The sequence below is a fragment of the Netta rufina genome (assembly GCF_964035555.1).
Source record: "Netta rufina genome assembly, chromosome: 2".
Taxonomy (NCBI): domain Eukaryota; kingdom Metazoa; phylum Chordata; class Aves; order Anseriformes; family Anatidae; genus Netta; species Netta rufina.
The window spans coordinates 110,327,035-110,352,911 of NC_140124.1; the positions used below are offsets into that span (position 1 = coordinate 110,327,035).

The 25,877-nt window shown below is 43.3% G+C and overlaps 1 protein-coding gene across 1 annotated transcript; it reads right to left on the bottom strand.

Annotated features, from left to right (window-relative positions):
* Positions 1 to 159: 159 nt before the first annotated feature.
* Positions 160 to 24,365, bottom strand: NPC1 (NPC intracellular cholesterol transporter 1). Its single transcript, XM_084282819.1, has 25 exons — positions 24,234 to 24,365; positions 18,886 to 19,008; positions 17,515 to 17,621; positions 16,758 to 16,933; positions 15,684 to 15,851; positions 14,771 to 15,020; positions 12,924 to 13,000; positions 12,019 to 12,389; positions 11,394 to 11,620; positions 10,877 to 10,977; positions 9,836 to 9,938; positions 8,687 to 8,876; positions 8,098 to 8,280; positions 7,268 to 7,382; positions 6,592 to 6,719; positions 6,355 to 6,495; positions 5,694 to 5,783; positions 5,388 to 5,578; positions 4,484 to 4,599; positions 3,789 to 3,918; positions 3,196 to 3,396; positions 2,226 to 2,457; positions 1,302 to 1,415; positions 650 to 812; positions 160 to 298 (listed from the first exon to the last, which is right to left on the bottom strand). Exons 1-25 carry the CDS (start codon positions 24,309 to 24,311, stop codon positions 216 to 218), a joined length of 3,858 nt encoding a protein of 1,285 aa, XP_084138945.1. The 5' UTR covers positions 24,312 to 24,365; the 3' UTR covers positions 160 to 215.
* Positions 24,366 to 25,877: the final 1,512 nt, after the last annotated feature.

Consider the following 25,877-nt stretch of genomic DNA (forward strand, 5'->3'; position numbering starts at 1 on the left):
ATCTACTTTTAGTAATACTGTTACATGAGCCACACGGAGCATTTCCTGAGTTTGAAGCCGTGTCCAAAGCTGCAGCTGCTATCTTCTAGTTGAATCTGTGCAGGAGTCAAGTCAGTGGTGGTTACAGTGATAGTCATAGAACACTGCTGCGCCTCAGTTCTTAGCAAGAGTTGGGCCTAGGCCACAGTTCGGAGTCCACTGAACACCGTTAAAAACTAGAAGTAGAGGAGTCTCTCTCGTTCTGTGTGTCTGGACCTCTCCTGTGCAGCGTGAGTTTTAGCTTTATTTACCGACGGGCCTGAGTAAGAGAGAAGAGCATCACTGCAAAGTCTCAACGATACAGCACATCAGTCAGCAGCTGTCAAGAACCACACGCGATCTGGTTTTCTAGGTCCAGCTTAACGCCGGAGAGCATTCAGATACGTGTTCAGCTGTCAAAAGCTGCCAGCAGCAGCAAGGACAATCGCTTTTACGTTTTAGTACTTGACTTGCCAAGGGGGTGGTGTTAAGAATTTGTACCCTTTGAGTTTCCCAATCAGAGGAGGACAGCCCTTAGACCATCCAGAATGCAAGGTGAGCTCGCTTTCGCACATGCAGTTAAGCATTTTTTTGTTTTATGTGCATTTTAGAGCAGACTCTTAGATCTTACCTATGTAACTAAGCAGAACCGGAAGAAATATTAGTCCATGTGTTGCCCCCAGAAGAACCATAGCTAGATACATCCTGAAGTAGAATATCTGGAAGATTTGTGATTTGGAAAAAGCCAGTACTACAATTCCTCCAAATTTCGTCAGTGTGATTCCACTAAAGACCTGTCAATTAAGATGCAGTTTTCTTAAGCAGAGTTTCATATTCCAACTACTTGTTATTTCCTGAAAATGCTTACGTAATTTGAAGTTCCTAGACGCAGTACACCAGCTTCCCTGTTAAACCTTAGAACCAAAACCAGCCTACTAGACCTACTCAAGAGAAAAGTTCCCCTTTTAGTCCTACCTGACACTACAGGCCAGGCTCAGTATGCTAAATATCTACTCCAGTTTGTACAGCCAATTTTAGTTTGATTTTGATTTCAGGCAGATAAATACATACGCTAAAGAAAGCTGTTATTTAACTTATATTTCAATAAAGTTCCTTTCCTGGGTGGCCAAGTACATATAGCACACACAACCTCCACCCCCCAAAAGCAAGGCCACCCTGAGGCCATCCTATTCAGTCATAACCGCAGGATAGTGATAGAGGCTGGAGTTCCAACTTGGCTACTCATTTCCCCCCCCCCCCCCCAGTGGTAGGAAGATACTTACTGAACTGCCCACGTGAGCCAGAGCTTCTTCTGCACGCTCTACTCTACTGCCCTTAGTACTAATAGTGAATGCTCTTGTGATGTGACTGCAAAATTCCACAGCAATACCACAGCTCTAGATAGGAAAAGAAAGCACGCATAAAAGTGTCATTTAGATCAGCGTTTTGATGGTAATGTCTCTACTCAGAACTCTACACAGGCTAGGGAAGTTCTACTTGTGATCAGCTATCACTCACTGGAAAAGTTTCATTGCAAGTTACAAGTTCAGCATTAACTTGTCACTAGAGGCTTTTGAGCAGCAAAAAATGGTATTTTGTCTGCTTAGAAGTGACTGGTGATAATCTGATTAAACAAGAATCAGAATAGAGGACAAAAGTTAGAGGACAAAAGTTTCTTGGTGTTGCAGGAAGCTGACTTCAATACAGCATATGCAGCACACAACACTGAAATCAGTTTCTAGACACTAGCTACGATAGCATAGCTTTAGAACAACACCGAGTATAGATATGGATTTCTGAGTATATACATGGATTTCATACTATAAGGTCAGCTGAATATAACACTTAATTTAAGCAGACTTTTTTTTGTTGTTAAAGATGAAATTGATCACTAGCAGAAATTAATCACTGGTAGCTAAGTTCTACAGCGTTTCACCAGGGCATTCACTGGCACCTACCATCAGCAGTAACACAGCTATTGCCACAGAAGAGAACAGATGCCGTCTATTTTACACTTCAACTGCTGTATCTTAGCTGAACTTGTTTTATTCTGACAAACCAGTTCTATTTTCTATATTATTAAGTTAATTCTACTATTGTCCAGGTGTCTGACAGTTTTGTAGAAAAAGACTACTCAGTGTCATGAATGATGCACTGAACTGTTCGATACTTGGAAAGAGAAGCAGACAAACGTCTCGCTAACTCACCATAACAAGATTTACTAGTGAAACTGCGTTCAGGCTGATGCCCCAGAGCCACATCACTCCAAACATGTTGACAATTATCATAGCAATAGTTATTGAAACCAGAACAGCGGCCCATACTTCAAATCCAAGCAGCACAGTTGTCACCAAAAATATTGATCCCAAGGAGATGCAGAGGTTAAAGATAGCATCATCCACAATTGTCAGGTACTGTTCATAGAAGACATAAAATACGCTGTGGAAAGAGCAGAAGTTGTGGTTAGCCCTCCTACCAGCCATCCAGGAACAAAGCTGTTTCTGCAGAAAGCCACAGGTTATTTCCATTAGAAGGTGAGTCTGAACTTCGGAACAGTTCCCCCGTACTCAGCCCCCGACAGGTAATAGCTCTGCGTTAGTAACTGTATTTAAATGCAGTAAGAGTGAATGTTTGAACAGTGAAATGCCTCGGTATTTTGGGCTGTTTTGGTTTTATCCAACTACAGGCAAGAAATAAACAGAAGTCATCTAGTGCCGAGAATAAGCTTGTAGTATCTGCAGTAACTACTGCAGAGGGTCTGAACTGATTCGTTATGAAATGAGACCACAAGGATGGGTAGGATTCTCTGAAGCCAGCAGATCAGCATTTCAGCAGCACGGATGCTAGTTCCAAATCACTTTTGTTGTGCTACTACTGTGGAAAGTCTGTGTATTATTATGCAGAGCCTCTAGTGTATTAATAATCATGCAAGCATTAAGCAAGCAGTATTTGACATCACTACTGTCACTGCTGTAACTGCTTCAGCAAGTTAGTTATCAGCCTAAAGATAAATTACTACTGGACATAAGTCTTTTTTCCTCATAGATTTTTTTTTTTTTTTTTAGTAAAACCATTTTTTCTTCTGTTAGACAAAACAGAAGACTCAAGTTTCTAAGGTGTTATTTGCTAGTAATTCTCAGTTGTGCAAGTTAAACAGGAAGAAAGATCTAAGCGTACCTGTAAGGAAACACGCGGTAGTTCTTCCCTTTGATGCCCATGGTTTCAGTAATGTTGTCTGCTATAGATCGAGCTTTTTTCATGGCGTCAATAAAATCAGATGATGTTTTCAGTACAGTATGGTAAGTACTAAAATAAGTAGCTCCAACATCAGTTTTGTTGTTTATGAAGTTGACAGCAGAGCTATATGCAGCATGTCCTCTGTATAATCAGAATGTCATAGGTCAATGAACACCAATCCTATTTATTACCTTTGTAACATATATATCCTTGTTTCTAACAGTTTCCAAAGCTGATACCATGAGGGTTCAGACACCAACATATTTCAAGATTACATAGGATACACTGTACTAGACTACAGAACTTGTTTCTTTAAGCAGGGAGGGAAACTTCTGTTCCATTTGTTTGGCAATGCATTTGTTTTCAGTTTTGTTTCAGAAAATATTATAAAACAGGTGAGACTTTGATGGTTTGTACAAGTTTTAGAGGAACATTAGATAGTCATCCTGACAGGCATACACAGAAGGGCCTCACTTCTGGCGGAAGCATCTTTGACATTGGGCTAAGCAAGATACGGGGAATACGGCTCTTACCCTTTGCCACATTTAGGATTAGGGTTGTCAGAGAGAAACATCGGCAAAAATTTCATGAAGTCTTGGCCTTGTGGTCTCTGCTTGCCTTCTTGAGTCAGTGGTCGACAACGAGTGCAGGATGGATCGGTGACTGCAGCAATACAGAAATCACGTTGGCTACAGGATCAAATATTCTTTGTCTTAACACTAGTTAACTTCTGACTTGAAATAATACGGAATATAATTCCTCAAAAAGCATTTTTGAGGAAGAGACAACTGAACAGCCCTACAATTCTGTATTAAATCTGCAGTCATGTTTTTGCCTTTATTACTACTAAGGCAAGATCTACAAGACAATCGTTAGCTACTTTTGAACTATCTACATCAGACCGAGGAAGAATTATATCAAACTCAAGGATTTCAACAGAAATGGGGTAGTAAGCTGCTGATGATTTCATTAGAGCACAGAGATCAAAATTTTATAACAAATTAGTCTTGAAATAGTCATTGCATTGGCTGTCTAGGTAAGCCATCTTTAGCATGCAGCATTCCAGTACATTATTTAAGTTCACTCAAACAGCAGTTCAGGCAAATTAGAGGGCAACTCAGGAGGTTCCTGCTCACAGTAAGGAAAGCTCTTCACCTGACTCATACCACAACAGAGTGTTTTGGCTGTGAAACTTCAGCCAAGCTAATCCCCTGGTGGATGCGAGTACCTGAAGCATTGCAGAACTGTCCGGTGGTGTTGTAGACTCTGCAGCAGGATGACTGTGGCTTCACCCAGTCGAAGTAGTCATCAATCCAGGATGATGGGGCATAGCCTATCCTTGTACTAACAAAACAGCATGCTCATTAGTAATTTAATATTTAATTCCAGAACACATCTCTTAATTCTCCAGTGCCAGTTCTTTCTACTTCAACTCATTCTGGTGCAAGCTCCTTAGTTCACCCTGCAGTCCCCTGCTCTAGGACCTCATCCAAGAACTGGTCTTGCGTGTAACACTGCAGCTAGCAAACAGCGGGAGCTTCTTCTCTGTATTTGAGCTCCATTGCCAGTATCAGCTTTCCATTTCCCCTGCCCACTTTGTGCCTCATCCCATCTCAGATATTGTTGCCTGCTGTCAAGCAAGACTCCTCCTTCAGACAGGCTGAATGAAAAAAAAAAGCTAAACTCCACTGAAGGGAATTTAGAAGAGACTTTCTTCGGTTATGTTTACTGTATTCCAGATGCACTTCTCACTTAGCTGCCAGAATATTAGGCTAGTTTATTCACCAAGTTTAGAAGCTGAGCATGCAAGTGATTTCTTAGGGAAGTTGAATCATACTGAGAGATTTTCACGAGCTCTTCCTCCTACCATTCCCAATTCCTTCAAGGACCAAACCCCCTTTCTACATCTAAATACACCAATACATCCCAGCAGTCCAGACAGGATTTAGCCTCATTCTAGGAAGATTGCCACAGCTTTTTCCCCTTCCTCCCTCCCATAAATCACAGTATAAAGCAAACACTACAGCGTCAGTTGCACAATCACCATCTGAACCTAAGCTAAATCAGCAGAACACACTGGTCAGCTACATCTCTTCCATATAACCACACAGAGAAAAGCACGAAATACTTACTAGCTACTAATTTCTGCAGCACTGAAGATTTGCTGGACAAGTGAATCATTATTACATCCCATTCCACCACACACCATGTTCTGCCCTTCCAGAGAGGTGTAGTTGTGCCCTTCTTCGAGAACAAAGTAAACAGGAGGACCCGTGTGCAGGTACTTGTTGAGCTGGCTTAAGTAATCCATTACATAGGAGTCCTTAAAAGGGTAAAGTTTTCAGTTACTGTCACATAACATTGAGGAGGCACAACAGGATTTCAAGCTTTCCATTCAGCCTCAAGTTGCTGAGCAGAGACATGATTGTAAGACTTACATGTGGCATCGAAAGAGACTGATCCAGTCCAATCTCTACATTGTGCATAACTGCTGTACTGAATGACAGAACGCCCACAAACAAGGCAATCTGCGAAGAAAGCAGATTCAGGGAGTGAGAGCTGTGCAGAAACAACAAGCAATGGCATTCTAGAAATAATTTACTGAGTGAATAACAACGATGCAAAAAAGGCTCTAGCTGAAGTGTGTTACCCAGGCTTAGTGCTACAGTAACAGTAAAATCTAGGGCCACAGAGGGGACTGACTAGGTAAGGGCCGATTTATACCTAGAAGGCTGCAGTTACAGATATGTTAAACACCTTCTGTAAAAGAGCACAGTAACCTCTAATTGAATTAGGCATCGTTCTCCAGCAAGAGCAAGACTGGATTCATACAGTGTGGGAGATGACATGTTGACATACTCCTGAGATGATTTGATTGTTAAGAATACCACTCTATTAAATTTGGGCCTTGCACAATCCAAGATCAAGCACTTGCAAGTATACAGACTCATTCTAATACCAATGCTGGAAGAAAGAAATGATAGAAATTTTGTTTGTTCTATTGTGTTTGATATATATTTTTTTTCAGTATAAAGCCTTCAGGCTCAACGTTCTTGCTCAAGTTTAGATGACTGCCAACTGTAAACAGCGTGTACATACCACTATCGGTCTCATCCAGTCCTCAAGCAGATACGGAGAATACAGGTTTTTGAAAAACAAAAATAAGATGCTCTCAGAACGTTGCACCCCACTTGTTTCTTCACTGCCTTTGATACAACACAGAATATCCAGTCTATTCCTCTGGAAGTGAATTGCAAAGTATGCCGGGTTTAGTAGTCCAGCAGAGGACACCATCCCTATCAGGCAGGGAGGGGTTAGGGATGCATTTGTACTCACCTCTTGACGCTTAATATCCAAGCCCAGGAGACTTACAAAGCAGGTGACTTGAAGAATAAAATCTATGAGTACAGCCATTCCAGCAAAAAGGGAGAACGTGCGGACTGCTGGCATGGTAGACAGTGTCCCTGAAGGAAGGGAACCAGTTTGTTAATCAAGTAAGCTCCCTCCCCTGTTGGAGAGCCAACCGCACGTTACACTAGGAGTAAAACAAGCTCATTTTGAAGGCGGGCTCATTTACACTTCAAAGGTGCCTCTAACACACAAAGGGTGAGCTTCAAATAGATTTTTATCACTGGGGCACCTTTTTCTAATCAGTGGAAAAACAACTGAAAGCAATATAGGAGTCAACATACTTGCATTTGATACATTCCCAGGATCAAATTTAGATTTTAGTTGCTACAAATATAGTTCAAAGCTCCTGTCTTTTAAGCAAAGAGATTAATTATGAATGTCAAGTTCTTAGTACAGAACATGGCCTCACTCTGCTGGTCTTAGAGCCACACTGGCCTGTGCCAGCAGAGATCAAGTTAAACCTGATTATAGCAATAAAAAGCTAAGCTAAGCTTCCTCTATAAGGAGCTCTTGCTTTGTTCAAATATTTTAGCTTTGCATTTATTCTTACAATATGCAGGTACGATGTGAATTCGATAACATTTGAAGATAAGGGTCTTACCTAAGAAGAATGCCACAGTCTCGGAAAAAGATGAGAGAAACATACTAGGTGCCACATCTCCCAAGACTCTGCCAATCTGTTTATCCAGAGTTTCACCCTCAAGGCGTTCATCTCTCTGTTTTAAGATAAACAATTATTAGGAATCATGGAATTAAAAGAAAATCAAATCACATTGCTTTAAATATTCAAACAGCCAAAATCATCATTTTACATAAACCGATTCTAATATAAAAACAGCATGAAAAACCCACCCTGTTGCCTTACTACTGTATTTTAGGTTAGGTTTGAAGCAAGTTCAATGCTTCAGCCAAAACCACACACACACCAGAAGCAATGCCAGGTGTGTTTTTTTTTTTTTGGTGTGTTATCAAACCTGTTAAACTACAAAGCTGATTACCCACCCATTAAATATTGGTGCCAAAAGTTCCTGGTGTTAAACGTGTAGTTTACTGCAAGACTACTGCTCACAATGCACTAGAATTACAAGTGATCAAAATAGTAGCAGAGTTCTGCAAGTACCAAAGAGAGATGTTAAAATTATTCATTTTTATGTCCTTAGTACGTGGACCAGAAGCCATCATAAACAAGCTTGATATCAACTGACAGCTAAGAATGCGCAAGGAGTTTCCACATTTTGGGGGGAGGAGTGAATGGAGTGGGATTGAGCAATTCCATATAATCTTGGCTCTCTCCACGACCACTAGATGTCCCCTGAGAGTCAAGAGCTGCTCAGACTGGGATGAGCACTAGAGCACAGAAGACTTTGCTCCAAAGTAACAGCCTTCAAAAAACAAGAAATACACAGTTAGGAAACCACAACAAATAAATACCTGAAGCGTCTGCACTATAATAAAAATGTTGTCCACCCCAATAGCCAGCACCAAGAAGGGAATGACTTCTATCACAATCAGTGTCAGCGGGATTCCAAAGAAACTGAAAATGCCGATAGAACATGCCACTGAGCTCAGTACAATCAGGATGCCTGCAATACCCAGGGAGATCTTTGAATCCACCTAAAAAAAAAAAAAAGGTTGTAATAATTGTTAACCAAGCCAGCACCACCACATAGCATAGACTATAGCAAAGGCAGAAAGCTACATTCTTATGTAGATTGGAGTGAGGAAGAAACTTACTTCTGTTCACCCCCCCTACTCCACTCCAGAAGAGACAGTACTTAAACCTGGAGCCTTAAAACTTGTAGTTAATTGCATATACGGAGTGAAAATAGACCTAGCTGAGGATATGAACAACATCTGAATTGTCACATGTAACAAAGACTGTTTCCCCCAGCTCAAAGTCAAAAGAGGACTCAAGGCTTTACACCAAGATTGAATGCAAGCGTTCTGCAAAACTACTTCAAAAGCTACTTAGCAAGCTGTTAACTTCAGTGTTCAGAAGCAACAAGAACTATAAACATACCAGCAGTCTTCCCCAACTCCGGATATGTCCCAGCGCTATGGAGATGTACACAAACATTACAATATAGCTTATCAAAACAGTGCTGACATCACTATTGCTTTCACGATTAATTTCATCTTCAATACTCCGTTCAGCAGAGAATGATATAGTCAAATTTGGATTACGGTAGTTCTTCACGAAGTTAATAAACCTAAAAAGAAAGGAGAATGTCACACTTTAAAGGATAAAACACCTTGTAGAAAAGGCTGGTAAGCTGGCTGAAGGCAAATTTGAATTATCTGTGTGCACTGTGGCCAAACAGCACTTTAAGGCACACTTCTCATTTTTAAAACTGTAATACTGAGATACTGGCTACACATCCCTAGAACTTGGCTCCAAGCACTAGAAATACACTACGCTGAAATACTTTTCATGTTCTCTCCAGAGGTAGGTGGTAACTAGATATCTTGCATAGGCTATTTCAAACCAAAAGCGCAGTCTTTCTCAAAGTTAGATCTGTAAGTACATACATGAAATATGACTACAGCTCGCTTACAGCACTTGAACAATTTATTAACCCTTACTTCAGCTCCCCTAAATGAAGGGAGATGCTTGTGAGACATGCAGATGCTAGTTACACTTGTACTTAGCCTCAGACATTCTAGAACAGAAGTTTGTTTCATCTGAACTATTTGCCAAAGCAGTTGGCCTGCGTAAGGCAACAGCAGCTCTTTGATATGGTGAAGACAATGAAAGCTTTTTATATCCTTATTTGGGAGACAGCTTTTTAAGACAATGACAATTTAAGAATTTCAGAATAATGCTGTATTTTTGCACTGGTGGTTACAGTAGAGCAGGTTGAAATTGCATGCCTATTTCTAACACAAGCAACGCATCAAGTTTTCTGTAGCTACTTACCACCAAGTACTACTCAACTACGTGGTCTCTAATGAGACCAGAACTTATCTCCTCAGAGCAAATTAACTATATCAGATTAAGCGAGTCTTGTGACCAGTAACAATCAGTCCTTTACAGGTTGTGCTGCTTCTCAAAACGTCCCTATAGTTATACAGGGCAACTGCCAGTACAGCAGAGGTGTTTTGCATGCATTTATATTTAAAGGTTGCTTTAATTACCGTCTGCATTTTAGAATACAGGAAGCATACTTACTCTTTTTCCCATGCCAAGGCTTTCATTAGCTTTCTGGAGTCATTGTAGTAGTTGTTAACAGGAAGAGTAATAACAAGAGCTGTAGCATTATTATAGTTATCCGCTGTAGAATAAGAAAAAAATGCCAGGCATTATGAAACAGAGCTTGCATTCCAGTGTTGGCAGGTGCAATTAAGTTTTAAGGGGTATTCAATCAATCCCAACACCACATTTCTATTCAACGTGATCTGTTCAATCACATTGAAATCTCAAACACATTACTGAACTAGGAACGAATGATAAACACTCCAGATTATATTCTGAAGTTATCATTAGCAATCATTTTCATGGTATCCTAACATTAAACAGTTGCATGCTTAGACAAGGTGCTATCACAGAACTAGTGCTTATGACTTAATAAGAAACAGGACGTGGCTTCCTAACATTATAGCCTTGTGTACTCATCTTTTAGTCAGAGCAAGCAGAAAAATCTAAAGTTAATCAAACACTTGCCTTCAATGGCTGTTCTAGAACATTTGTTTGACGTACACGTACCCATCATGCTGTTTGATTGGATAAGTTGCTTAAACAAAACTCTGGCTTAGAGTAACTATGGAAGGGTTTCCTTTGTGAACACCTTTATCTGGCCTTAACTGCTTTTTCAGACCAGTGAAAAAAAATATTCTGTCTCAAAACCAAGATACGTGCACATCCCAGCACATTAGCTTGAGATACTTCACACCTTTCCCTAGTCCCCAGAAACTAGAGATCTTTTCGCAGGCTCAAACTTTATGCAAGACAGAACACTTACAGGAGCACACTTGACAAGCATGTAACAGGCTGCTTGCATTTGGGACTTCTGGAGTTGTCTGCCTTCATTTTCAGCACTGGTCAACTGACCAATTAGTTAAAACACCCTTACTTACTGGAAGTTTTTTAAGTCAATTTTATCTGGAGTGCGTTTAAACAGCCTTGTTAAACAAGAATGCAACTTTAGCACCAGAGAGAGCAGGCAATTCAGTACTCTCAAGACTTAGACTGCAACACTGTTTTGCCACCTACCATCATATCCTCCCAACACCAGCCACGGAAAGACAGGTCCACCAAACGTTCCTAGGCAGGGATCGTGAAGCATGCTTGTGTCATTCAGTGATGCTGGAGCCCTGAAGAGATAATCAGCAATAATTCTCAGCTTATGCTTGACAACTTCAGCACAGCAACACCAGACAAAAACAAAGTAAAAAGCTGTTCTGTTATTACTGACCAATCTGAAACGATATTAAACTGCTAGTGATATATTGCCCTTTATTACTCAAAGCATATGAAACGTGCTCAAAGCAAACCACAGCCAGTGTCTGCACCAAATCAAAATTAAACTGAAACCTGATTAGAACAACTCCTGCTGAAGCACTGAGTACTAAAGTAGTAAGACAAACACGCTACGATAATCTGCAACTTCACATAGTACTGTGGATTGAAAAAGTGGTAAAAATGCAAGGAGTCCGTCCCTACTAGACAGTTTTGTCAGCAAAAGTCCAGCTGGCCTACCATTTAAAGAACAAGTAATAGTACTGCTTACCTAACACAGTATAAGAAGTGAGTGTGGTAGTCAGCATAAACAAAGAACTCGTCCCCAATGGTATGATCTAGGACAGAATGACTGTTCTGAAAGTAGTTGAGTACACTCAGTATAGTGCAGTTGTTGTTGTAGGGAGCAAGAGGAGCCAGGCAAATGTCCTTCAGCGTTACAGTCTCATTGTCAAAAGATGCAGTTATGTTTACAATAGCATCCTGCAAATCTAGAACCTAAAAAAAGAAAAGAAAAGAAATTAACATTAGAGCAGCACAAGAAAGCATTTTCCTTGCAAGACAGAAATAAGTACAGAATATGTTCCTAGAAATTTCCAGAGGCAATAGCACAATCAACAGGAGTGCATGACTAAGTCACTTTATTTAGGTGTTCACAGTAAACTTTCATGGGACTCGGCTTGCAAGTCCACCAGAAGAGGTCAAGATAAGGTTTTCAGAAAGAGGCTTCACGGTAAGAATTATACTATAAGGATTTTATAGTAGGGGTTTTGATATATCTAGTAATAACTAATGATTGCCTGAATAGACGCATCACCTTACAGATGGAAGCCAACTCCCTGTCGTTATACCAGCTAGCAATGCTTGGCTCTTTGCTCTTGGGAAGTCTCAGTTACCTGATGGAGAATTTCTTTGGTGAGTGGAGGTCCGAAAGGCACATCCGCTCCTGATGGGTAAGGCGAATAGATGTCTGGCTGGCTGGCTGGCGCTTGAATAATAAGTTGTTCAGATCGAAAGAAAGGCCCAAAGTGTTTGTCAAAGTATTCCTTCTCTTTGCGGGCTTGGCTGCTTGGAGCTGACCAGAGATCTACAGGGTTTGTAGTTGCTTTAATATACACAAAGCCTGAACAGCACATAGCAATGAAGACCACAGAGAAGAGAATAACGGGACGTGGATTTCTGACACAGAAAGCACCCCATGATGTAAACGTCATCCTCAGGCCGTTCTCAAACCTTTCACCAAGCCTCTCACCACAAGTGATTTTCCCTGTTAGAAAAAGTAAGCAGGGAACGTTTCAGTCAGTTTAAACAACGTTTTCTTGCAGCATGCTAACAAGGTTGGAGTTTTACTCTGCTCCTGATGCTCACTACAAAGCTAGTGGCTACACTGACAATCAGATCCAAGGAGTAATCTTTGCGATCAAAGGGCAGGGGCCAGTTTGTACCTATACTGCCCCTTCTGATGCGGGAAGGTCTTTGAGAGCAGTCACAGCAGGAAAAGCCAGGAAGCATCTAGAAGATGCATGGCCATTAAAATACATAAGCTTGTATGTAGCAGCTGAGGTAGCTCATCTACAGCTCTTTGATGGCAGGGGAAGCGCGGCCAGGGCTTTCAGCAACCAGCAAAAGAGGGTTAAGCACCATTCTACACCGAGAGAGATAACTAGCCAAAAGACTGCAATAGAGCACTGTAACAATGGATTATACGGGCTAGCAAAGCTAAAGTTTTGAAGTGTCCCCGCAGGAACCAGATGCACGTAAGCCAAGGCTAACAGATCTGTTGCCCTTACGCAAGACGTACCATCATCGCGGTGAGAGTTCACGGAAAAGGCTATATTGCTGTCAATCGGTGTGTACTCCGAGACAAAGTGCCGCCTCCTGTAAAAGAAAAGGCTCTGTTACCACAGTCCCTCACAGAAAGGCTAGAGACCAATGCTAGTAAGGAATTCTTGGTTTGACTCCTCCAGAATGGGTAGGCATCTTTTGCCTCCTGTCGCCATCCACTGAAGGACAGCGATCTCCAGCTTCTTCAGTCCTTTGGAACAACTCATGGACTTGTCAGGTTTCTTAAATTTTTCCAGCGTGGATCAACGTGTTCCCTACAGAAGTTTATTAACAGCACAGAGAACCTCCTTAAACTGATCATAACTTAATGCAGTAGCATTAGTAAGACACCTGCGTTAGAAATATTTGACGTCATTAGTCAAATGCCCTAAGTTATGTGTATTTGGGCTAAAGAAATGGCACAGCAAGGCAAGAGAGATAAAGCTGGTTTTTGTTGTGAAGACAGACAAGTTACAGCACTCAACTCTTACAACAGACCTATACTGCATATACATTCCCAATACGTAAAGCAGATAAGTTTTAAAGCCTCCTCATATTAATCTCGTCAACAGACCTCCTAATTACAGAGGGGTATTTTCAGCTATGAACCACACATCTCAGACACCCTCACCATTTTGTTTAGTTTATTATACATGTTGCTCAACGAGATTACTAGACAAGGCTGCTGAGCATGGCATGAGTTTTTTGTACCCACTCTCCCTGCCCAGATCCAACTTGTTACAAAGCAATTTTGGCTTCTGGGTCATAATTGAAAAGCACTACTCTGCCCAAGGATACTAGGTGGCTCTAGAAAACGCTACTAAGAAATATTAATAGGTTTCCAATGCTAAGGATGGCTCGTGCAACCACTCCAAAACATTTATAGCTATAGTAGATTGTGTTCTTTCCTAGTAAGAATTGTGTAGCACAGAGAAGCTTGCTTGCTGTGCATTACTTTACAAAACGCTGTTGTTATCTCTGGAAGCTCACTTTGTTTGGCATTTTCAGAACGGAAAGACAGGAGTAGTCATGACAATTGCAACAGGGCAGTGATTGTTTTGTTACAAGAGTTAGTCTAAACATACATTACTGTTAGTCTGCTGCGTTTGCACATGGCCACCAATACTAGATATCACTCTTTCCCAGCGATCACGAGTTGAATTCTTACAGCTTCGTTATCTTAAAGAAGCTTTCAGGGATTCTTTTCCCAACCACATATCCTGAGAAAGTACAGCACGTTGCACACAACTTACTTTCACATCTAACAATAGCCAGCACTTATGGAGGTTTAAGCTGGACAGATTTCTTCATGGAAAGGGTTTTGAAGCACTGGAGCAGGCTGCCCAGGGAGCTGGCTGAGTCACCATCCCTGGCTGTATATTCAAAAGACATGTAGATACAGGGTTTAGGGCATGGCTTAGTGTTAGACTTGACAGTGCTAGGTTGGACTTGATCTTAGAGATCTATTCCAACCTAAACAACTCTATGAAACACTGCATGTGGTAAACAGGCCTCTCCATCACTAGAATTTTCTAGCTCACTCCAGTTTTGCATCAGCTAAATGGACTTCTGCCCTCACTTTCTACAACATGCTTTTATGAGTTAAAACAGCCCTTGTAATTTCAAGCATCTGTCACAGAACATGACTTCTGGCTGGGTGATCCTAGAAGGAAAAGCATAAGCATGCTGTACTGGGCAAAGTTGTCTGGAAAAAGGCAAGTTAGGTCAGAGGTTGGACTCGATGATCTTGAGGTCTCTTCCAACCTAGAAATTCTGTGATTCTGTGAAGTTACTTTTCAGAGCTGAATATTTTAGATGCTTTACCTGTAACACCAGATGCCAAAAACAAGCATAAAAAATATAAGTAGAAATCCCATGTAGGAGATCCACATGATGACGTATATAGCATCCAAACCAAACAAAAGCCAAGGAGCAGGTAATGGAGGGGGTTGAGGTTTTGGACCACAAACAATTGAACAGTCTTGACAGCTGCATGGTCCTGTTGAATCATCCACAGACTCATTACAGCCTTTGGTAGCGTTGTTCATAGGATTCATTCCGTGGACGGGAACATCTATGACAAGCAAACAACACATTGCAGAGCCAGTTAATTACCAGGTAGATTTCACACCTTCACAAGACAAGCTTCCCAGTGTAACGAATGAACCCTTTACACTGAAGTCCCCTTTACACACAGTGGCTTTTCTCAGTCCTGCAGAAGAATAAAACCATTGCTATCTCCCACAGCAGGCACAGCAGCTACTTTGAGTTGTCTACTCGCTAGTAGTCATGTTTTAAAAACACTTCAACCTGTTAACCTTGTTGCTATAGGTCATAGGAATACATATAAATTGTGAAGCACCCTCTGCCCCCACCTGTTCAGACTCTGAAGCATGTAACAGTTTCCTTACAAAAATCCTAGAGGATCAGGACATTGCCCTAGTTCCCCAAATAATACAAACTATTCAGTTTCCTAAGACCGGTCACATCCCTTAATGAGTTTTAAGCATCTATAGCAAGAAGCTGAATAGAAAACAAGTGTAAAGTACAACTTTCAAACAAACAAACAAAAAACCAAGATTATCAGTTTAGATTACATTGCTTTGAAAACCTCCGACTGCATACAGTCATTGCTGGGCAACTGTTTAAAAAGTTAGTGTATTTTCTACTGTATTTAGCCCCTGACAGAAGCTTGATAAACAAGGACTATCCCCCATTTTTTTTTTTTTTTTTTTACCTGTAAAGATAGGAATAATGCTGAAAGGAGTTTGCCCATTGTCCTTGCTAAACATGTACTCAATCCAGTTGGTAGCATTGCAGTCCTTGACTTCCTTACCACACAGCAGCCCCAAGGCCTTAACATTACTTGATGGAGCCTCAACATCCTTGCAGGCATTATACATGGCTAGAAAGAATGAAGACAGAAATCATTAAACCAACATTAGAATTTGAGGGAGCATTACGATTTTGGGAAAAAGTAAAGACCCACCAAGTTTAAAAAAAGTGCTTAAAGCTTACAAGATGAACATCTTAAGATAGCGAAGTAATCCTTTCAGTTTTATTTAATAAACGCTGTAGTGTTTTGTTATGGCTATCTTAGGCTTTGTAGGCCAGCAGAACCTGCATTACACTAGAACTTGCTTCCTTGTTAGAAGGAACGGAACCTAGTATCAAGTTACTCTTTCAGAAGAAGTTGTAACTTCAATGATATTGAAGGCACTTTTGACCTCTAGGCCACTAAGTGACTTTCAAGTGTCTCATAACTTGGTTATGGGTTACTATACAAAATGCTCAAGGACTGAATTAATGCTTTAAGCTTGCTATAAAACCATTATAACCTGAACTTCTTATTTTTTGGAAAAAAAAAAATATTTGGTTTTCTGCACTGGACTCAAATAGTTCATTTCAGGAAGAATGAGTGCCTCAGAAGTGAGAAAATGCACTATGTATGAACTCGACTACCGTTCTCACTAGACAGTTTCAATATTTAATAGGCTTTCGAAATTCACTTAGCAACAACTTTGTGTTTCTGAAGATAACGTCATCAGGGTTAACAGCTAGTAGACACTGACACTGAAAATCTATACATAAGAATCTTCAAAAACACCATTATGTGTCAGCATAAATCTCCTACCTACACAGAAGTCAGCATTCTAACAATTTTGAGTGGGAACTACTGGCATCTCTTTGATGCCTTGCACTTCAAAAGACAATTCAGAGTTGTCTCCTGTCCCCCTCCCAATTCTTCCAGAAGAAGCATAGCTTGTTACCTTGATAAAGGTCTAAGTAAAGTATCACATCATTCACTCACCATTTGCAAAGCTTTCTCCAATGAAGTACTGCAGCTCTGTAATGCTGCTTTTGTTCTCTTTTGAAACTGGGTCATAATAAGGTATGGTGCTTGTTACATTCAAAAACTCAGACTGATTTGGACTGCAAGTCAGCTCACAGAAGAGGTTAATCAAGTTGTAGAAACAGGAGGGACACCTGGGTAGGAAAGTCAGTGAGCAGCAATCAGATTAAGAGGTAAAGATGAGACATCAGATTTGGCCTCCCCAGGTGTAAACAGTCTGTTCAGTGACAAAGTATTTAAGATCTGTATCTAAAATGTATATTAATATATATATAAATATGTATAAAATGATCCATACGTTAATTAGCGCTTAAAATCATTTCATACTCTCCAGGCAAAAGTATGAACATTACTCACTAGTAAGATTCTATATGCTTGCATCTGCTGTTTGGGGCATAAGTCAACTGGGAGTTGAATGAAAACAAGTGCTGCTACCAGGAAGATCGAACAGTACACTTTGTCACCCTCTTCTGAAGACTTCCTTACAAACACAGAAGCTCAAAGACAAGCTATGCTACTATTTATTTCATCAACTAACTCAATCCAGACTGCAAGCAGTTTTTTCATGGAGTTAAAGTCTCTTGACAGAAGTTTTTACAAGAGCTCACTCCAATATGCCTTTAAATGAAACACCACATCTTCTACAGCTTAAGTCAACAGAAGTGGCTTGCTGATGTTAAAGAAGCCCCAGTTGCTTAGCCATTCGTTAGCATACCTGGAAAGAAACTGCAGAGGCAGCTGCAAGTTGTTTTTCAAAGTCTGAAGCTGAAGGACATCGCAGCAGGTACTAACATTGCCAAAATATAAACCCGGACAGAGTTCCTTCAATAAAAACAAACATTCAGATCAGTGCATGGGGAGGAGAAAAAAGCACTTTTAAGATTAAAAACTCTTCACAGTTGAGGGTTCTATTTCACCATGTTTCAGAAAATAGTTGCTACTGTGGGAGAAGCATGAAAGAAATAATCAGTTTAGACAGCGAGATACATTGGGGAACAGGGAGAAAAGAACCACTTGCATTATTCAGGGCGTCGCTTCCTTTAAAAAGCTCTCTCAGATGATCTTTAGTCACCAGGGTCTATATATAGAATTATAATAGTATTTGAGTCTATTAGCAAGTGGACAACACTTGTTTATCCAAGTTGAAAGTATTCCTGCAGCTTATCCTTTAGCACAGAATCTGCTGCTATGCAGGAGGTAAGTCCCAAAAGGCAAGCCACTAACCGAAGTCACTGATCACCTGGAAGAGCTATTTCAAGCCCAGTTTATGGAAAAGAGATGTGTTTATTTTAACACTAGTGTGACTCCTAGCAACACGCAAGAATCGTCCATTAAGACTTGTGAAGCAGTGCAACACACCAGTCAGCTCACCTGCATACTGAAGTCATCGCTGCTGCCAGCCAAACCATCATTTAATTTTATAGCTGTTCCACATTTTAACACTTGGAACTACCATCTGCCAGAAAACAGCTCTGGCAATACCATATCCTGTGCTGTACCTCCAGTCCAGAAGCTTGATCTTAAACTTTGGGTTTGTTCACTTTGGCAGCTGAAGAGCAGATACAGACACATAGTCTCATACCAGGCACAGCTAAAGAAGCTTTAGCTCTTTGCCCAAATCTGCTCCATCTGAATGACTGGCGTCTGTTATTACTTTCCTAATTAAGAAATGGGTTGGGAATGATTATTGGATTAAAGTTACAGTTTTAGCCTTGCCTTTTAGAGATATGAAGGAGGTAACTGACAAATGTCACAAATCAGAAGGGTGCTAATAACAAACAGTCTGACTAAGGATTGCTCCAAGCAGTGAGAAAACAGTCAGGAAAGTGAAGAAATCCTGCATTTAAAGCTTTCTTTGTGAAAGTGCATCGATCACGTGCTTTGGCTACCTCATATCCCTGAATAGGAACTGTGGTCTATCCCCTTCACACCGCTGGGACTACGAGCTATACCTGCAAAATGACAGAATCTGTGTTTCCCTTCTGACCAAGTCAGAATGAGACAGCTCCAAACCGTGACGCAGGCCCAGCAGAACTCCTGAGGTGTAAGAGAAATAGTTTTTAGCAGATCTGCCGAAGCAGCTCACCTGCAGTAAGTCATAGCCATCCTTTGGTAGTGCTATGGGTGGTCCGTCGTAAGCACAGTTGTATCTCTTGTCTCCGGATGCAACTCCACATTCTCCATACCAGACACACGATTGTGGAAGTACCTAGCACAACACGATGTTAGTGACCAACTGCAAGGAACAATTGCCAAATTTTTCAGCTACTTAGAGTCCGCATGTTACCACTCCAAGGATCACTTACAGTCCAGATTAGATAATTTACAATTTCAATATGAGTACGTACTACAGAAAGCATTCCCCAAGCAAAGCATGAGCTGACATGGCACACGTTAACACCCTGAGCTCCAGCCCAGCTTTCCTCCCTTCTCAGCCCAGAGACTGGCAGCAAGCACACTGCCTGCAGTTAAGTCTAAGTAGAAGAGTTACTGAAGAAAAAAATAATAAAACATCATCAAATAAAAGGTGCTGTAGGAAGGAGTTTCTTCATGCAAGTCAGTGCATGTGATTAGCGAGTTAGACTGTCAGCTCAGAGCACGGGTCGGTGTAGAGGGAGAGAAGTAAATGGCTTAAACGCAACGCTTTCAGTTCTCCCTGCCACCTTTTAGCCCTTCTTGCAAACCCAGCCACCCCGCAGATTTTGAGGAAGTACCAGCGTGAAGGATTGTGGAGCAGAGCTTGGCAGCTCTGCATTCACCACAAAAATGCCATTTATTGTGATGAACTCAAAGGGTGCTCTTCATCAGCGCTTGTAAATGTAAGCCTTCTGCTTCTGCTCAGCGGCGCTGATACAGAGACGTCGGAGATTTTGACCCTGAAATATTTATTCTGCAAAAATCAAAACATTTCAGAAGCAACGCCACGACAACTTGTTTATAGCAGGAGCCCGAAAACGGCGCCAGGGTTTTGCGAAGCACCTGGGGTGCAAGCACAACACTACAAGGCTGCACAAACATCTCTGAGGAGAGCTTGCCGAAGCCCGGGCAGGCTGCACCGTACGGTTTCGGAGATAACTGACCTATTTTTCAGTCTCCCAAACAACCTTAACTCTGCATCTGTGGAGGCACCATATGCTTATACAGCAAGGGCAGGCTGCTGCGCTGGGTGCCTGACCGTGACTAACGCTGTTTGCTGACCAGAGAGGCCCCGAGAGGCTGCGTTCATAATGCCCCAGAGCAACCCCAGCTGACAACAACGCTGCCACAACATCCTTTTTTAGGCACTTTTATGCATTTTTAGGCACTGGATTCTTTAAAAAAGCATATCAGGAACTGAATGTTTAGCAGGTGACTGAATCAATTGACCTGAATGTGTCAGAATCGTCTTCCCTTTACTGAACCTGGACAACACAGCCCAGTTCAAAGTTACTCACTACAAACCAGGTCCAAAAAAATCAGTTTAAGTACCAGATCACTACTTCATTCATCTGCTTCAGCATCTCTTCTAGCCAAAGCTGTAACCAGCTGTCAAGCGTTCCCGTTGCTTATGTACAAGCTGGCAAGCAACCCTTCAGGTTGCACTTTTAAACACTGGATGTTTAACACTCAGCAGTAGCTGGAAAGCTAAATTGCCATAAAAACTTGGACACTAGTTACAGAAACACACCGTGAATTTGTCCATGCATGAAGTAAATATACAGTGTCTAAGCTAAGGAACAAACTTTGAAGTCACCATCTCCGTTTACTTCCTTACACCTACATATTCCAGTTTCAACAGCAAATGTCTGCTAGTGGAAGGAAGACTCGAGTGTTTGCATGAACCAATGTCATAAATGACTCGGTCATCTCTTCAAGCAGCAGCATAGATTCACTATTATTCTCACAAAAGGGCAAAGATTTGAGCTGTTTACCACCATCAGTGAGGCCAGAATTAGGTCTTTCTTGTACCTTGTGCAGGATTTCATGTTTAGTCTAGACTGGTTTGCCATCATACCTCACAACACCTTCTGTGCTGCACGGAGGCTTGTAGAAGGCTTCCACAGAAAGATTTAGTTGAAGATAAATTTCAGCTCTCCCATCAGGCTGACTAGTAAGTTCTGCTGCTTTTACAAGTGTTATCTGCATAACGAGGGAAGTGTTACCTTCACATAACTACACAGACACAACAAAATAAAACCCTGGCTGTATTATGTTATCACGGAGTTGTCTATAAATTCACCCACAAGGTTTTCTGCCATCAGGGAGGAACAAAAAAAAATATTAAAAATGTATTTGCACAAAACAAGGCTGGTCACACACAACGAAGTATTCAGCTATTTCACAAGAAAATAAATCAAGATGAGGTATTTTGGCTTATCAGGGTCAGTTTACACTTGTAAAAATTTGAATAAAAATTTAGAGCCCCATTATTCAAGTCTGACACGAATAAACCTCAAACAGAAAAAAAAATAAATAACATGTTTCTCTCAAACTTTCAGCTTGTTTAGAGTGTGTGAACAGGTCAGTTACTCTTAACTACTAGAAGATCACTTAGACCTAGGACTGCAAGTTAAAATACTCCGTTTTATTTCAGTGTTAACACTAACCATTGGATTTCAGTGACAATCTAAGATTAGATACTCACACTGTGATCTAGCAGGATCTCACTAATAAAAGTTTGAATTTGTTCCCTGAATCAATAAGCCTCTTGGTTTAGAGTGGTCAAACCCAGTCAGTTAGCAAGGATGAACAAAACAACCAAAACTTCTGACTGTTATCTGCAAATGACATCAATGTAGCTCTCAGGTATTAGCAAGTTACCAGCATGCTCGTCCCTGAGTCAGCCACAAAGCACAGGAAAGGGCTGGTCTCCTGGTGTTCAGTGCCCACAGATACTTCCAAGTCACTAAATAACTTGCACCATCATCACTGATAAGATAGAGCTGAAAGCTCTCCCCCCAAAACCCTCTCGTAAGGGCTGGAGTAAGTTAGAGAATAAAACAAGTACTTTGTTCTTTCCACGCCTTCTGAAAAGCATTCCTCCACGGGTAGGAGAAGATAGAGGTGAGTAACTGTTGTTGTAAATAACTCAGAGTTAACAAAAGGCGTTGCTTCTGGAATCAGCCTTTAAACCAGGTAAGATCTGGGTGAACAATTGTCACCTTACACCTAACTGGGTAAAAGTTCTCCTGGTCCCAAGACGCAGTGAGAACTGCGTTGAACCAGGCAGGACACTGCACGAGGCTCTAATGCAGGTATTTTAGAGGATCACATTAAATCCTCAATATTGTGAAATGAGATTTCCATAAGTATTCCCCCAAGCAACAGAAAGTTGGCTTTAAATTAAAGCTGTTCCCTCCTGCCTCCCCCCTCCCAGAGCTCAGAAACCCCCTTGCAGTACACAAACGCTGGCCTCCAGTACTTCCAGAGCTGAAAAGCAAATTCCTGCTTCTGGCAGGACTGCGTTTGAAGAGAAGCTTCACCTCGTGTCGGGACTCCAAGAACCCTAATAAACCTGTTCACAAGCATGTATTAGCATTTCACGGCTACCGACAGCATTCGACAAGGGTTCTGTTCCAGCTCTCCTGTTCCCAGACGTTATCACTTGTTTGTAATTAAGCTAGCATCCCAGCAGATCACAAACACATTTCCTTCAGCCCAAGTTTCTTCAGTGGCACGTTGAAACAAATCAACAATCTCCGACGCCTCCAGAAACATTAGCCATCCCCAGTGAATGTGTCGCTGTGAAGTGGACAAAGAACAACGATGCTGCTGTGCACAGCAACACAGACTGCTTGTCATCTGCCAAACACCAGATGACAAGTGGACATTGTTTGGCCCTCCAAAGTAAGACCGCTAATGTATAGAAAAGGCAACAGCATCAGATTCAGCTGTTTCCTCTTCCTTCATCCAGCATGGTACATCTGGGATCTTACATGGCAAGACAAGCTATTCCAAGAAACCCCGCATCTCTTCCAATAACTTGTTCAGAAGCAAAGAACCCAGAGACAAGCCTTGTCAGCTAAGTTCCTCCTGTTCCTCTGGCCACAGGTTAAGAGACTGCTCCCTTCTGAAAGGCAAAATCATTAGGGGCTCCTGGTCGGGCAAAGCAAATCCTAGCTCTGGAGTTATCCAAGCACATCACCTGTACTCAGGTGAGCTCACAGGACAGTTCAGGTCAAGTAGAAAGAGAAAGAGGTAAAAATGGTGATAACTGTGGTGATCTGTGGGAGCAAGCTGGTGTTAGCTGACAGCGATTTGCTTTTACTGGAGGAATAGACAGATGCACTTCTGCAAGCACAATCGGAAAGCACGAGGCCCCTAACCAGCAGCTGCCTGCAACCACGGCCATCTGCAAAGTACCTGCCGTGCCCTGCCGAGGAGCAGTAGTAACTCTGCACCACACCCAGACGGACTGCTGTGGCTGCTGCCCTTCACCTCAGTCACCTCTCCCCTTCTGCGAGGTCTTCCTCGCTTTCCACCCAGACAGATCATGAACGAGTCACGCCGGATTTTCCAGGGAGCAGCTCCAGAGCGAGGCCGTAAGGCTTGTTACGTTGCAGCCCCTGACGAGCAAGTTCCTCCACAAAGGCGTTTCAGACCTTTGTACCACAGGCCAGGTAACAACACCACACACACACACAACTGCAGGCCACCAGGCTGAGACCCAGCACAACCTCCCACTACCATCTGCCAGCAAGGACTTCAGAAACGTTCACGTTAATTTGACTCCACAGCCTGGGATCCCAGCGTCTGATGGGAAACAAGCTCCCAGCCTTGCTTAACCACTAATTTGTCAGCCTGTGTTTTAGTATAATTATACGGGGATCAGCTGAAACAGATGGCACGCAGGGCACTGGACGGACTCCTGTATGCTATGAAGTTGGTAAGAGAACAAAAAGTGTTTCAGGAGCCTTGAATTTGACTCCTTAACTTTGGGGAAAAACAAACAAACAACAACATTAAAATGCCTCTCTCAGCCCACTGACTGTAATGGTCAGCTGTAAGTAACAGTTAGTGACAAAAAAAAAAATAATAAATCGAGTCTAAGCTTTTTGTTTCCCTACACCCCCACCCGATTTTGCTTTCTTGCATTAGGCGTGCAGGCTTTCACCACGTTAACTTCGTGTGGACCACAGAGCCACATCCCCTGCAGGGACACCCAGGGCTCAAGGGAACTGGTTGCACCTTCCCCGAGCTCGCTATCCCTCCTGCTGTCACCACAAGCTCCGTGTGGCAGCTTCTCACCCCTGGGCACGCCTCATCACCATGTTGTGTGCTATATCCCTCCAAAATCCTTACAGAAATGAATAACGAAGCGGCATCCCCAGCTGCAGCAGAGGGACTGCTGCTTTTCTGCTCACGCTCCCCGGCCGGAGCCGGGCGCTATCCGTGAGCCTCCCCCCCTCCACCCGACCCCTCTGACCGCCCCCCAGCCCCCCGGCAGGGACTCACCTGTGCGGGGGACAGCAGCAGGAGGAGAAGGACGAAGAGGAGCAGCCCCCGCCCGGGGCAGCCTTGCGGGCTCCCCATGGCGGCGCGGGGAGAGGAGCGAGGGGGGGGGGAAGCGGCAAGAGAAAGACGGCGGCGGGGGAGGAGAGATGGAGGGGAGGGGATGGGAAGGGAGGGGCGGCAGCCGCGCAGGTCCGGAAGGGGCCGCCCCTGGAGGCTGCCCGCTGCCCCGGCGGAGGAGCGGAGGGGGCCGGGGGGCCGTGCCCGGGAGCCGCCGCCAACCGCCCGCCTCGCTCCGGCCGCGGGGAGGGGCCGCGCCTCACGCCACAGCCCGGCCCCGCGGGGAGGGAGGGAGGTGGGGGGGGTGCACGCGTGAGACCTGCTGGTGGCCCCTGGTGGGGTGATGAGGGGGGTCTGGGTGTGGGGTTAGAGCCGCAGGGCTCTCCTCAGGGCTGGTGGTGTGAGAGAAGTGGAGGGAATGGGGTGTCTGGTCCCCATGGGTGCCTCACCCCCATGGGTGCCTCACCCCCATGGGCGCCTCACCCCAATGTGCATCTCACCCCAGTGTGCATCTCATCCCCATGTGCACCTCACCCGTATGTGCACCTCACCCCTTTGTGCATCTCACCCCTATGTGCACCTCACCCCCATAAGCACCTCACCCCCATGGGCACCTCACCCCCAATGTGCACCTCACCCCAATGTGCAGCACACCCTAATGGATCCCTCACTCTAGTGGGCACCTCACCCCCATGTGCGCCTCACCCCCATGGGCACCATGCCCCAATGTGCACCGCACCCCCATGGGCGCCTCACCCCTATGTGCATCTCACCCCAAAGTGCACCTCACCCTAATGGATCCCTCACTCTGGTGGGCACCTCACCCCCATGTGCACCTCAACCCCAAGTGCATCACACCCCAATGTGCACCACACCCCCATGTGCACCACACCCCAATGGGCACCACACCCCCATGGGCACCTCACCCCCATGTGCACCTCACCCTAATGGATCCCTCACTCTGATCGGCACCTCACCCCGATGTGTCCCTCACCCTACTGTGTCCCTCACCCCAATGTGTCCCTCACCCTAACATGTCCTTCACCCCAATGGGTGTCTTGCCCTGATGGGCGCCCACACAGGCACGTCCTGGGGTGAGGAGCGCACCCAGGGCCCTAGGGTTGCGACTACACTTGGTGTTGAGGGAACTCCGTGCTGACATCCGAGCTACTCATCGTTTCTTGTTTTAGTCGGGTCTTGTGATCTGCCGGGGTCTCGTGATCTGCAGCCTGGGGTGAGCTGCGCCAGCAGTGGCCTGTTTGTTTCCGGGCGAGGGAAGGTTTGGTGGCGACTGCACTGCTTCGGTTTCTTCGGAGCCAAGTTGTGCCTCTTCGAAAGGAAATATTCTGCATCTGTTGTATGCTAGCTGGTTTTTATAACATAGAAGTATTAATCACATAGTTTAGAAATGCCTAAGTAGGCTCAAAAATCCTGGCTTAGGCAAAAGCTTCGTATTTTTGCCTTAAAGTTATCAATCTGCGATTTCAAAGCATTGGTCTCATGACCCCACGTGTGTTTGGCAGCATGGCTAGCTGCTGTTACGGCACAGCTGCAAGAAAAATAATCCCCGAGCAGGGTGGCTCAGGT

What these genes read in the sequence shown, in the direction of transcription:
- NPC1 (XM_084282819.1), bottom strand. Translation starts at nt 24,311, where the DNA reads ATGGGGAGCCCGCAAGGCTGCCCCGGGCGGGGGCTGCTCCTCTTCGTC. An exon ending in GGTGTTGGGAGGATATGATG is followed by an intron (nt 9,939 to 10,876) that starts GTAGGTGGCAAA and finishes CTTATTCTACAG; the next exon opens with CGGATAACTATAATAATGCT. An exon ending in TTATAGTGCAGACGCTTCAG is followed by an intron (nt 7,383 to 8,097) that starts GTATTTATTTGT and finishes ATCTTAAAACAG; the next exon opens with AGAGATGAACGCCTTGAGGG.